The 12652-nt window shown below is 47.8% G+C and overlaps 1 protein-coding gene across 1 annotated transcript; it reads left to right on the top strand.

Moving 5' to 3' along the window:
• The first annotated feature begins 553 nt into the window (after nt 1-553).
• On the top strand, nt 554-9006 carry YIPF6 (Yip1 domain family member 6). The gene is made up of 7 exons (XM_077307978.1): nt 554-725; nt 2572-2700; nt 3128-3206; nt 3473-3515; nt 4002-4127; nt 5313-5470; nt 7845-9006. Exons 1-7 carry the CDS (start codon nt 672-674, stop codon nt 7958-7960), a joined length of 705 nt encoding a protein of 234 aa, XP_077164093.1. The 5' UTR covers nt 554-671; the 3' UTR covers nt 7961-9006.
• The last annotated feature ends 3646 nt before the right edge of the window (nt 9007-12652 follow it).

Raw genomic sequence — 12652 nt, forward strand, 5'->3', positions numbered from 1 at the left:
TCATGACAAGGACAAATCAATGGGAACCCTGAGCTTGTTTCTCTGCAACGAGATGATGGGAGACAAGGACACCCGAAGTGTGTTGTAAAGGGCCGGGGGGGGGGGGGGGGAAGAAGGCGTCCTTCGAGGCCCACCTCCAATTGGTCGAAGGACCACACGTGGTCCGCTGCCCACAGGTCGGGGATCGCCATTCCGGAGTATTTGCCGGTCCGCCCAGTTCGGTGTCACCTGCCCACCTGCTGAGTATCCCCCCCCTCGGGGAGAGACGTGGGGGGGGAGCATAAAGCCATAGGGGGAGGGGTGATCCTGCGGCCTAAATAGCGATCAGGGCTCTGCAGGAGCCGCGGACTACAATTCCCATCGGCCGCTACCTGATCCGTGCCACCAGGTGCTCATGGGAATTGTGGTTTCCTCCGGGGCTCCCAGACTAGCGCCTGCGCACTCCGGGACCCGGGCGGGGTCGCCCAGGAGCCCGACGGCAGCGAGCGGAAGTCCCTCACCGGCCTCCGGAGAGGCACAGTCTTGGCGCATGCGCGTCGAGACCATAGAGTCGGCACGGCCAGAGGTGCCCTGCGGGAGGCGCCGGCGTCTCCGCGGAGGGAGCGGCGGAAGCGGAGCCCGGGGTCGCTCTGGGCGGCAGGAAGCGCCGGCGTCGGTGGTTCCACGTCGGGATGGCGGCGGCCGAGGAGGCGGCGGCGGCGGCTGGCGGGGCGGCCAAGCCTCTGGTGAGGGGACCCTCCCGCGCAGGAGCAGTCTACCTGCGCGCACGCCGCCCCCGGGGAAGGGCTGCCAGCTCTCTGGCGCCGGGAGGGTGGCATCCCCAGGCCTCGCCCAGACCCTGCCCCAGAGCAAGGGGGGCCCTGCCCGCGGGGGCTCCCGGCCTGGGCGGCCCCCTTCCCCGCGACGCATTGTGCGCCTTCCTCGGGGGGGGGGGGGGATACCAATATGGTCATCAGTGTATTTATACAATATCAAGGGTTACACATAACAGTATTTATATATGAGTTAGAGAGCATGAAATAATTGCATAATGAAATACAATAATTATAATATTTTGTATTCTCTTCTAAAATATGACGGCTACAGAAAGCACCAACTTGGGGTGGGCTTTGGGCAAGGGGCCTAAACTCCTGGCCCCAGCCTCCTCCAGACACCCCCCCCCCCGCGCCCGTTCCTCCCCAACCCTGTGCTGCCCCTGCGAGGAGAGCTTCCCATCTCCTTCCTCCGTGCCTCTTTTGGTTGAGGTCAGATCCATATGGTGCCTGCTGACCCCTCAGTTGCTAGAAGGGACACTGGGAAAGGCAGCACCACTTCAGAGGGCCTTATTGGAGGCTGAGCACTTTGCATTTTAGGAAGCAGGCTAGAAATTAGGCCTCCACCCTCCCCTTCATTTTAACCCAGTGCTGCCTGTTGGCATGTGCTTTAGAAATGCACTTCAGTGCATAAGATCCCACCTGCTTGCTCTTTTCCTAACCTTTACAAATTTACTTTGGAACCAGACCCATTTTTCAGCTCTCTGATTTTGTTTTAAGGATTATGTTTTCTGAATGCTAACTCTCAAAACCTAACCCTAAACTCTTGAGTGTTTTCTCATAATTAATGCTAAGACAAAATAGTGTGTTAGTACATAACAGGGAAATTCTGGTTGTCGTCACCACTGCAAAAAGCTACGTCCAGACTAAGTGCTCCCCAATTTGTCATAGTTTAATTACACCTTTAAAATATTTCATTTAGTTGAATATTGGAGCCTTTATAGAAAGCAACAGATTAAGAAATGAATTCATCTACTAAACAAGTCTTTGCAAGAACCTCATGCATGCACATTTTTACACAATGCAGCAGAAGTTATGATATGAAATGATAAATAAGCTTTGTGTCTCAACTGAAATTTCACAGTGAGATTTCTCAGCAATTTGATGTCCTGCTGCCTGGGATTTGTTGAGTCCTGTTCTCCACCATTAGGGCAAGTAAATACCGACCTCTGCTCCTGTCAGGTATAGCTTGAGCCTTGTGTGACGCCCTGGCTGTAAAAGCCAGGGTGGATCTTCCAAGGAGCTGTCCCCACCTGCCTGACCTGCAAACATTTTCTCACATCAACAAATCACAACCAGCATCTGGTCACCACAGCAGGGAGCCTTCAAGGCAAATGAGAAGCAGAGCTGGCTTTCCATTTCTTTCACCTCATTTGCAGAGCCTTCCTTGGGGGTCTCCTATCCAAGTACCAACCCTGCTTAGCTGTCAGGATCTCACAAGAGCAGCTCTACCATGCCACCTTCCCTCCCCAAGCAATTTGGAGTGATGCCAATATGCAAAGTACTTCAGTTTGCCATCCCCTCAGTCAGGCATCTGTAACATCTGGCTTCCTTGTTTATGGTTGGGTGCACTCTGATTATGTTGATGTGTTTAGCAATTGCGGAGAAAAAGGTCTGCATGAAAGACAGCAGGGACAGACGCAGGGACTGAAAACTCTTAGGCCCAAGTAACTGCAGTCACCTACAGAGCATCTGGTGCTGTATCACTAAGTGGCAAAGGGTGTTGCCCACATTCTAAAAGCTTGTTGAATGCATCCAGTTTGCAGGCCTTGCAGATGTGTCAATATCTGAAGATATTCCAGTGGAAGGTGAAATCACTGTTCCGGTGGGATCTCACTCTCCCGATGAGGACTACTCCACTCTGGATGAGCCAGTCAGAGACACCATTGTGAGTATGCTAGTTTCTATCAAGCAAAATGCAGCTTGGTGGAAGCCTCCAACCATGCTTGTGAGAGAATTAGTTAGAGGACATGGCCTCTCTGAGTAAAGAGGTTTCCAGGTATTTAACTGAGTTTAAGTATTTGGGGGTTTACTATCCAGTTTTTGCGGGGGAAAGGCACTAGTAATGTCCTTAGGACAAGGCTGGAGAGATGCCAATTCTTCACCATCATTTTTCAGTCTTGAACAGAATGATAATTTGAATTATGAAATACGTTTTCGGGCCCTTGTATTGATATTGAAGGATGCAGCAAACAGAAAGATACTCCATACTTTATATGATGCATCGTGTGATTGTGGAGGAGATCTTAGCAAAGTGTTCTTTTACTGTAAACCTAGGCTGTGGAGTAATGCAGATAACTTCTTCAACTTTTCAGATGCGAGATCTGAAAGCGGTTGGGAAGAAATTTGTCCACGTGATGTATCCTAAAAAAAGCAGCACCCTCCTAAGAGACTGTACGTACAGCAGGAGTTTAGAAATCTTGAACACTGCAGAAGTAAACTCAAAGCCTCTGATTTATTAAATTAGTCTCAAATTAGAAAAATTCTGCAATATTATTTTAAGAGGAAGGATAAGAACGGGGACTTTTGATTGGGACTAAAAGTGGCCATTTGCTTATTGTATGTTACATTCAGGGTAGGGGGGAGCAGTCCTGGGAATCTTGTTCTGCCCAGGGAAGTTGTTGTTGGTTTCATATGGGTCTGTCTTCATTTCCTTACAGGGGATTTATGGGGGCCTTTAATCCTGTGTGTATTGCTTGCACTGTAAGTACTTGTTTCCCCTCCCCGACTCATTCTGCTGGGGGAGGGGGTGGCCCTTGGAGTAAGAGTTCTAAGAGTAAATGCAAACTGCAAATTCCAGAGTGAGCAATTGTTTTTTCATGCCTTGTGTGTTCGTGACACACTTGTATAAAGGAGAAATCCTCCTCTTTGGTCTCCCTGGTGGGCCATGTAGATTTGTTTGTGAAACAGCCACTATGTTGCTTGGAGGTGTGTGTAGTTGTGGCTTATTTGGCAGCAGAGCGGCACCTGGAGCATTAATCACTTTGAGTAAATAGCCACATCTGAACGCCCTTATTCAGGCCAAAGCTTTCTGGGCCTGTCTTTCATGATTCTTGTAAGTCAAAGTCAGCTTGGTGCTCACCAGGGTGCTCACCTTTGACTTCCGCAGAGGGAGCCCTGCTGGGCACAGTTGGTATAAAGGAAGTGATGTGCCTGTTCTTCTTCATCTTTTTCTCTCCTCTGCCCCAGAATGCTTCAGGGAAGGTCAGCAGACAGTACGGAAGACCGAGGGCCTCAGTTTGCCGAAGTGTTCGTTATCATCTGGTTTGGTGCTGTTGTCATAACGCTAAATTCCAAGCTGCTTGGAGGAACCATGTGAGTTCTTTTTCGGCGGCACTAACCCTCGAGCAACGGATCACAGATTCGATTAAAGCTATGGAGGCACTCCCCAGAAAGAAAATGCCCATACCTAAAACATTTTTCATACGATTTATTTTAATTGATTGATGATTGATGGCCAGTTCCTGAGAAAACTGAAATGAAGTGTGCAAATAAAGCAAAAAGGAAAAACACCAGTGAGAAGGCTGCTTTTGTTGGCTTGAACAAGAAGTCGAAATTGCATGGTGGTCTTTGACATCCACTCATTTTGACTTTCTGTTTTGATGACAGCAGGTCCTAACAGCCCCGACTCGCAAAGCTCTCGATTAGGGTGGGGGCCAGAAATTCTCCAGCCAGGCAGCCTCCTCAGGGCCACTTCTCCAGGCTTCTGTTTGGCTCCAAGAGAAGCCAGGGAGGGGGAGGGATTCCTTCTGGTGGGCTGCAGCCAAACCTTTAGAAAACAGCCATGCTGAATGAGGAGCCCTTTCAGGCGACACCTCCAGGTCCCTCTCCTCAGGGCTGATACAACCCAGGAGGGGGGCAGTGTCTTTATTCAGGCTGGCATGCAGCCAAAACCTGGCGAAAGAGCTGGTGAGTCTGAGGCTCTGTTGCACCACACCTCACCATGGAGGGGGAAATGTCCCTCTCTATCCAGTTATGCCTTCAGGGGATATGGTTGCCAGAAAGAGCAGGCAGCTCTGTGGGGCAAATCCCTCGGCAAGTAAGGCACAGAGGGGGTCAAAGTACATGCTGCATTGCTGCCAGTGACATGACTTGGGCCTCCCTCTCACTTCTGCTGGTTGCCAGGGGGTACCTGACTACCCTAGTTGCAAATTTCCCTGGATATTGAAAACACACATGTTGTTGCAGAAATGAATGCGGCTCCGTGTTACCTCTGGCTTGAGAAAATTGATTAAAATGTAATGGCCTGTGGGTTCATTTGCAGAAAGGAAGAAAAATATTTTCATTCCTCCTGGGGTTTGTGTGTGATCTGTAACATTTGCAAGTAATGCTGTACCTGAACATCACAACTGTGAAATGCTTAATGCTAGACGGGCTCACCTTTACTGCAGCCCTGGCCAGTTCTGCTCCCGGCCCCTGGGCCCCCCTCCCCCAGATAGCCGGGCATTTGGCCAGCCTGTGTGTCTTAGCCCAGGTGACCACCCTCCTTGTCTCCGGCAGCTCTTTCTTCCAGAGCCTCTGTGTCCTGGGCTACTGCATCCTGCCATTGACAGTGGCTCTCCTGGTGTGCAGACTGGTACTCCTGGCAAATATTGAGACCGCGGGTTTCGTTGTGCGCCTCTTGGTGGTGATGGCGATGTTCGGCTGGTCAACATTAGGTAAGGCTGCAGTGCGAGGTGGGGGGAGGGTAGCCTAGGCCGCCCTGCATTCCTCTCTTGCGGCTTTGCGTATTTTGGAAGAGCTTTGGGATGCGCACCCTTGAACCTGAAGGTGGCCAGTGCTACTGAGAAGTGAGGCTGTGCCTGGAGGTTCCCCATGAGGTCTTGTGCTGGGAATCCCATTTGGAGGGTGGCTAATGATCCTTCCTACTCTCAAGGACCAAGTTTTCACTCATTTAGTTCTCCGGGAAAGGATAAGCCTAGATTCCCAGTCTCATTGTTTATGTTGGCTGTGCCTATTGCAACACATTTGGCCAGCAGTTGGTGGTCTTTGCTGGCTTTCAGTATATTTCCCACTTGGAAGTGATGTTGCTAACACCTCAGCACCTTAGAGAGCCAGCTTGGTATCGTAGTCAAGAGTGACAGCCTGTAAACTGGAGAGTGGGTTAATTCCCCACTCCTCCATGTCCAGACCTTGGGCTAGTAACAGTTCTGTTAAAGCTGTTCTCATAGACCAGTTCTCCCAGAGCACTCTCAGCCCCACCTACCTCACAGGGAGGGTGTCTGTTGTGGGCAGAGGAAGGGAAGACAATTGTAAGTTGATTTTGGACTCCTTAGGTAGCAAAAACCCAACTCCTTCAGTGAGCTGATGCAGGGAAATATTTTCCTTGTTTCTGTAGACCCTTTTCTCATATAAGCCTTAACCTGAGTCCTGGATAACTTTGCAGGCCCAATTCCAACCTCTGTGAAAGTGTACCGTGGCAATCTAGTAGAAGCTGGTGCAAGAGCTTCCTTAGTGTCAGATCCTCATTAGTATGAGAACTGCCTTTCTTTCTGCTGAGAAATGTGTGAGTGAGGCACAAGTCAGTGACCTGAGTTGTGAAGGTCTTTGTGTATAATTGTGACCAAAGCACTAGAAGGGAAGGGGGAGAAAATAAATTTTCTTGATTTGAGCTTGTTATTTATAGATTTGTATCTGCCCTCAGTTTTATTTATTTAAATATTTTTGCATTAAAAGGAGACTATTGTAAATTTGTGTGTGATAATGGATTAGCTTTTGCAAACCAGATTGTTCTCTGAAATGACATCTGCTCTCTCCCCAGGGGAGGGGGGGAATAATATGTTTCTAGGGACCATCGTATCTACAAGACTGCCTCTCCCATGAGAGCATTAAAGTCTGTTGTCCAAAACCTACTCGGGATTCTTGATCCTAAAGAAATGAAACTGGCCTCAACCATGGCCAGGGCATATTCAGTCATGGCTTGATGGAACATTCTACCAAATGAATTCAGAGGCCTCATGATGATGTGAGCCATTCAGTCGAGTCTGACTCTTGGCGATCCCTCGGCTCAACTGCTGCCACGATTTCCAACCTTGGACCACTTCTTTTAGTTGTGTAATGTTCTGGCCGGTGTCCATTTTGATTGTGTCTGACCACCACGTTGTTTTGTCAACTTGGTTGCATGATATGGCCAAAGTAAGAGAGCCGGAGTTTCGTGATTTTGCCTACCAGTGATATATAAGGCTTTATGCGATGTAGAATTTCCTTGTTCATGATTTTGGCTGTCCATGGAGCTCACAGAAGGCTTCAAATGTCCATGGAGCCCACACCAGGATTCAAATGAAGTGATTCTGCTTTTGTCTGATTTTTTCTTTGTCCAACTTTCACAGCCGTCAGTGGCTACTGAAAATAGGATAGGCTAAACTAATCTACCTTTGGTAATCAGACTAATGTCCTTGCCTTTCCATGTTCGGTTCAAGCTTGTCATTGCTGAGTGACCCAGAGGAATTCGACATTTCACTTCCATACTGCAATAACCGCTCACATAAATTTGTGATCCAAGAAAAATGAATTCTTGAACGCATTTGCTCTCTTCACCATCAGTTGTTATTATGACATGTCTGTTTTTCGCAGTGGTCATTTTTTGTTTTGTTTTGTTTTGTCTTTTAAGTGTTTAAGAAAAGGCCAAAATTCTTTTTTACTTCATTGACCTTTCTAACCAGCTGTCCTAGGCCTTCCTTAATTTCTGACAGGAGGGTGGTGTTATCAGCAGATCGAAGATTATTTATATTCCTTCCGCCTTCGCACACTCCTTCTTCTATTTTGAACCAGTCAGTGTCACCAAATGGTGTACGTACAGTGGCTTCTTGGTTTGCATAGAGTGACTTGTTCTGTTATGTATTGTACTGTGTTTTAATCTTCTGAGAGTACAGGGAAGAGCGGCATATAAATGCAAAAGTAAATAAATAAAGTCGGGGGCAGTTGACATCTGCATGTCAAGGGGACCTTAATTTTGATTCTGCTTTTGTGTCTGGAATTGGTTTTCCTGCTGTGACTAAGATCTTGTGTTCTGTCTTATTTCTTTCCTTCCAGCCTCCACGGCTTTCCTGGCAGACAGTCAGCCCCCGAATCGGAAGGCCCTCGTCGTGTACCCCATCTTCCTGTTCTATTTCGTCATCAGCTGGATGATCCTGACCTTTGCCCCTTAGGGGGAGGTTCAGAAGCAAAGACTGCAGAATGTGAGAGGTGGGTTTGTAGCCAGGACACAGGGTGGGTTTTTCTGTCCTCGTGCTGTCCTACAAAGGATGTCTATAATACAGAATGGCAGGCGTCATGGCAGAGAGCCCAAGGGATCGGCAGATGGCTGCTCGCGTTGTCCTTGTTCTTCTGTGAAGCCGTTTCCTGACTGACCTCTTCCCCACGCAGCGTTTATTTTGTCTCCTGCTATACCAAATGTCCACCAGGGGGCAGGCCAACCCCATTTGAAGTCTGCTGTGCTCTGGGAACAATTTCATTGGGGGGGGGGGACATGTAAAATAATTCCTCCAATGCCCCAAATTTATCAGTTTCCAGGGATCTCAGTCCGCCAATTTGCATTCCATAGAACACCACCTTACACCTTTTTAAATGTAAACATTTCAATCCCACCTTCATGCCTGGGAGAGAAAGTTGCCTGGAGTTGGATCCCTTTGCTGCTTCACCTACTTGTAATTCTTCACCAAAAATGTTTGGTTTCACCTGCTGCTCAGCCAGGCACGTCCGGACAGTTTGCTTCGTGAAGTAAAGAACGGGGCCGCATTTAATAGGTTTCAAATCCTGCACGAGCTTGGGAACAGTACCTTTGCCAGCTGCCTTGATCACATCAGTGCAACGTTTTGTTTTGGGGAAGGATGGTGGGTTCTGGACCGTCTACGTTGGATGCCAATCTGCAAACAGCTGGAGGTTGGAAAGAACACTGGAAACCACAAAGGGGTTTTATGGGGGGGGGGGAGATAGAGTCTCAGTCTTTACCAAAGCTGTTGGCTTCTTGGACTTATTTTAAGGGTCTGTCTGAATGAAGATGCATTAGAATGGGGGGGGAGGGGCTTTGTGCCGATGAGCTGTTCTTTCTGACATAAATGCACTTGTTCAGTTCCTGGTTTTTGTTTTGTGCTTTGTTAAGTGGAAGACTTCCTCTTTAACTGTTAAGAAAAATGTAAATGTATGGTTTTTATGAACCAAGGAAGGATATATAAATTATTAACTGAGATTTCAATCCTGACTTTTTCAGTTCTCTTATTCAGTTCTCTGGCTAAAGTTTCAAAAGAGGCACTTCTCTCCCAATTGGGTTCTGCTTGTAACTTGCTGTTGTCATCATTGTGTGGCATAGATCAGGGGTAGTCAACGTGTGGTCCTCCAGATATCCAAGGACTACAATTCCCAGGAGCCCCTGCCAGCATTTGCTGGCAGGGGCTCGTGGGAATTGTAGTCCATGATCATCTTGAGGCCCACAGGTTGACTACCCCTGGCATAGATGATGAAGCGAAAAGCTTATTCTTGAGAAATGTTCTGTTCTGAATGCACAGGACACTGACTCTTGCGCTTTTCGCCCCTGTTATATATGAGCAATGTGATGTAGGTTATGTATATCTTGCAGTTTTGTGTTTAAAGACCACTCACAGCTGAGTATGTTGGCTGTATAAAGAGACAAAAGGAAAACTGATTTCCAGTTTGTGTCAAGTTTGAAAATGGAATGCCTGGAAGGGAGAAGGCATGCATTTGTGGCGACAGCATGGGAGTGTCATCTGGATATTTGACCTGTAGCAGGGTAGGCCTCTATAGTGCAATACTGTGTTACGTGAACCTCCTGGAATTCAGCGGACAGCAAGCTTTGCCTTCAGTCCCTCCTTGTGTTTCCAAAGGGAACATGTCATAACCATCACACCTTTTCTCTACAAGTTACAGATAGGAGTGCTTTTTTTGGTGGGGGCTTAATGATACAAAACCAAAAAGGGAAACAAAACCCAACCTAACTAGACAAGTTAGGAACCCAAAGGTTCCTACAAGACTGTGGGGTGGATGCGGTGGGGGTGACATGCTTGCCCCATTGCTTAAAGCGCCCGTGGTCCTCGCTCCAGTGCCAGCAGGTGGTGGAAGCCTCGAGGGCTCCACAGCTGGGCAACAAACTGGGAGTGGTGAGGATAAAACGCAGGAGGAGGGAAGTCTGTCCCCCTAAGCTGTGTGGAGGCAGGTGGGGGGCTTTTAAAAGAAATCTTCCTATTTTCTCTCTTGCAGTCAGCAATAAATTTTTCTTTTTCTTCTTTTTTGCTGAGATAGACCTTTTCTGATTTGAGTGTTTGATTTGTTATTCTGATACAACCATATATAGTCCTATCACCTGATAGGTGTTTAAGAAATTTAAACAACATATTAAACATTATTTAACTCCCATCCATTCAGGAAACCCTTCCAGGGCCATCAGGAAACCCCAGAGTTTCATAGAATCATGGAAGGGGCCATACAGGCCATCTAGTCCAACCCCCTGCTTAACGCAGGATCAGCCCTAAGCATCCTAAAGCATCCAAGAAAAGTGTGTATCCAACCTTTGCTTGAAGACTGCCAGTGAGGGGGAGCTCACCACCTCCTTAGGCAGCCTATTCCACTGCTGAACTACTCTGACTGTGAAATTTTTTTTCCTGATATCTAGCCTATATCGTTGTACTTGAAGTTTAAACCCATTACTGCGTGTCCTCTCCTCCGCAGCCAACAGTAACAGCATCCTGCCCTCCTCCAAGTGACAACCTTTCAAATACTTAAAGAGGGCTATCATGTCCCCTCTCAACCTCCTTTTCTCCAGGCTGAACATTCCCAAGTGCCTCAACCTATCTTCATAGGGCTTGGTCCCTTGGCCCCAGATCATCTTCGTCGCTCTCCTCTGTACCCTTTCAATTTTATCGACGTCCTTCTTGAAGTGAGGCCTCCAGAACTGCACACAGTACTCCAGGTGTGGTCTGACCAGTGCCGTATACAATGGGACTATGAATCTTGTGATTTTGATGTGATGCCCCTGTTGATACAGCCCAAAATGGCATTTGCCTTTTTTACCGCTGCATCACACTGCCTGCTCATGTTTAGTTTACAATCCACAAGTACGCCAAGGTCTCGTTCACACACAGTGTGAACTAGAAGCATATCCCCCATACAGTAGGCAAGCTTTTCATTTTTCTGACCCAGATGCAGAACTTTACACTTATCTTTATTAAATTGCATCTTGTTCTCATTTGCCCATTTTTCCATTGTGTTCAGATCTCGTTGAACTCTGTCTCTATCTTCTGGAGTATTTGCCAGTCCTCCCAATTTGGTGTCATCTGCAAACTTGATGAGTAGACCCTCCACCCCCTCATCTAGATCATTAATAAATATGTTAAAAAGTACCGGGCCGAGCACCGAGCCCTGAGGTACCTCGCTACTCACCTCCCTCCAGTCTGATGAAACACCGTTGACAACAATTCTTTGAGTGCGGTTCTCTAACCAATTCCCTATCCACTTAACTATCTGAAAATCCAGATTGCAGTCCTTCAATTAATCCATCAGAACATCATGGGGAACCTTATCAAAAGCTTTACTAAAATCCAAGTAAACGACATCAACCGAATTTCCACAATCCAGCAAACCTGTTACTTGGTCAAAAAAGGAAACCAGGTTGGTCTGGCAGGACCTGTTGGAGACAAATCCATGCTGACTTCCTTGGATCACCAAATTGTCCTCCAGATGTTTGCAGATCGCTCCCTTTAATATCTGCTCCATTATCTTCCCCACAACAGAGGTCAGACTCACTGGTCTGTAGTTTCCCGGGTCATCCTTCCTCCCTTTTTTGAAGATCGGAATAACGTTTGCTCTCTTCCAGTCCTCCGGGACATCTCCAGTCCTTAAAGAGGTCCTGAAGATGATGGACAAGGGCTGTGCAAGTTCTCCGGAAAGTTCTTTGAGCACTCTCAGGTGCATTTCATCCGGACCAGGGGATTTGAACTCATTCAGTGCAGCTAAATGCCTCTCGACAACCTCTCTATCCATGTTAACCTGCCACCCAGACACTATCCTTTGGCTACGTCCATCTCTAGATGTGCCTAAATCCTTTGACCTGTGGGGGAAAAAAACAAATGTAAAATAGGCACTGAGCCTTTCTGCTTTCTGTTTCACGAAAGCTGGACAAGTAAATACATCCATTCTGGTTTCCAGCCCTCCTTTGGCCCTGAATCCTGTTAGCCAAATCATAGAGACCAATTGCGAAGAGAGCTTGGTAGGTTATAGCTTTCTTCCTTGCGCCTTGCCCAGCGTTGGCTTCCTCCTGTCCGCTCTGTGGAGGGTCTTCTTCCCGAACTAGCAGCATCTGTATGCCCTGGAAGTCGTAATCAGAACAGTGAATCGCATAGCACAGGAAAATGCCCAAGACTCTTTATCTTGCCCTGAAGGAGGCTGAAATATGAACCTTGGTTGCAAAGCTAAAAGGTGGGACTATGGAGAAGAAACCTACTCTTTGGAGGCAGTGGCTTTGAACAGAGGAAGAAGGGAGGAAATGGCCTCTGCTCTCGGCATCTCCAACAGCCCTGCCCCCTTGCTTTTAATTAAGTCACAAGCCATAGAATTCTCCAAGATGGACCACTGCACAGTTCCCATTTCTCTTGTTATAAAGGCAGAACTGAGAGAAAAGCTGTTGTGACTTAGTCTTTCCCCGTAAGGACACCCCCCCCCCAAAAGCCGCCTGTCCTAGTTCATGGGCAGAGACGCCTTTGTGTGAGCCCCAGGGCTCTGGCAGTAGCCGGTTCTCCCACAGGCCGTCTCGGACAGCAGCAGCGTGGGTAGAATATGCTAAAAGGAGCTTCTAGTTCAACTCAGCAATCCCCAGTATGCCAGTGGGCACA

This window comes from Paroedura picta, chromosome 13 (genome assembly GCF_049243985.1).
Source record: "Paroedura picta isolate Pp20150507F chromosome 13, Ppicta_v3.0, whole genome shotgun sequence".
NCBI classification, from domain to species: Eukaryota; Metazoa; Chordata; class Lepidosauria; order Squamata; family Gekkonidae; genus Paroedura; species Paroedura picta.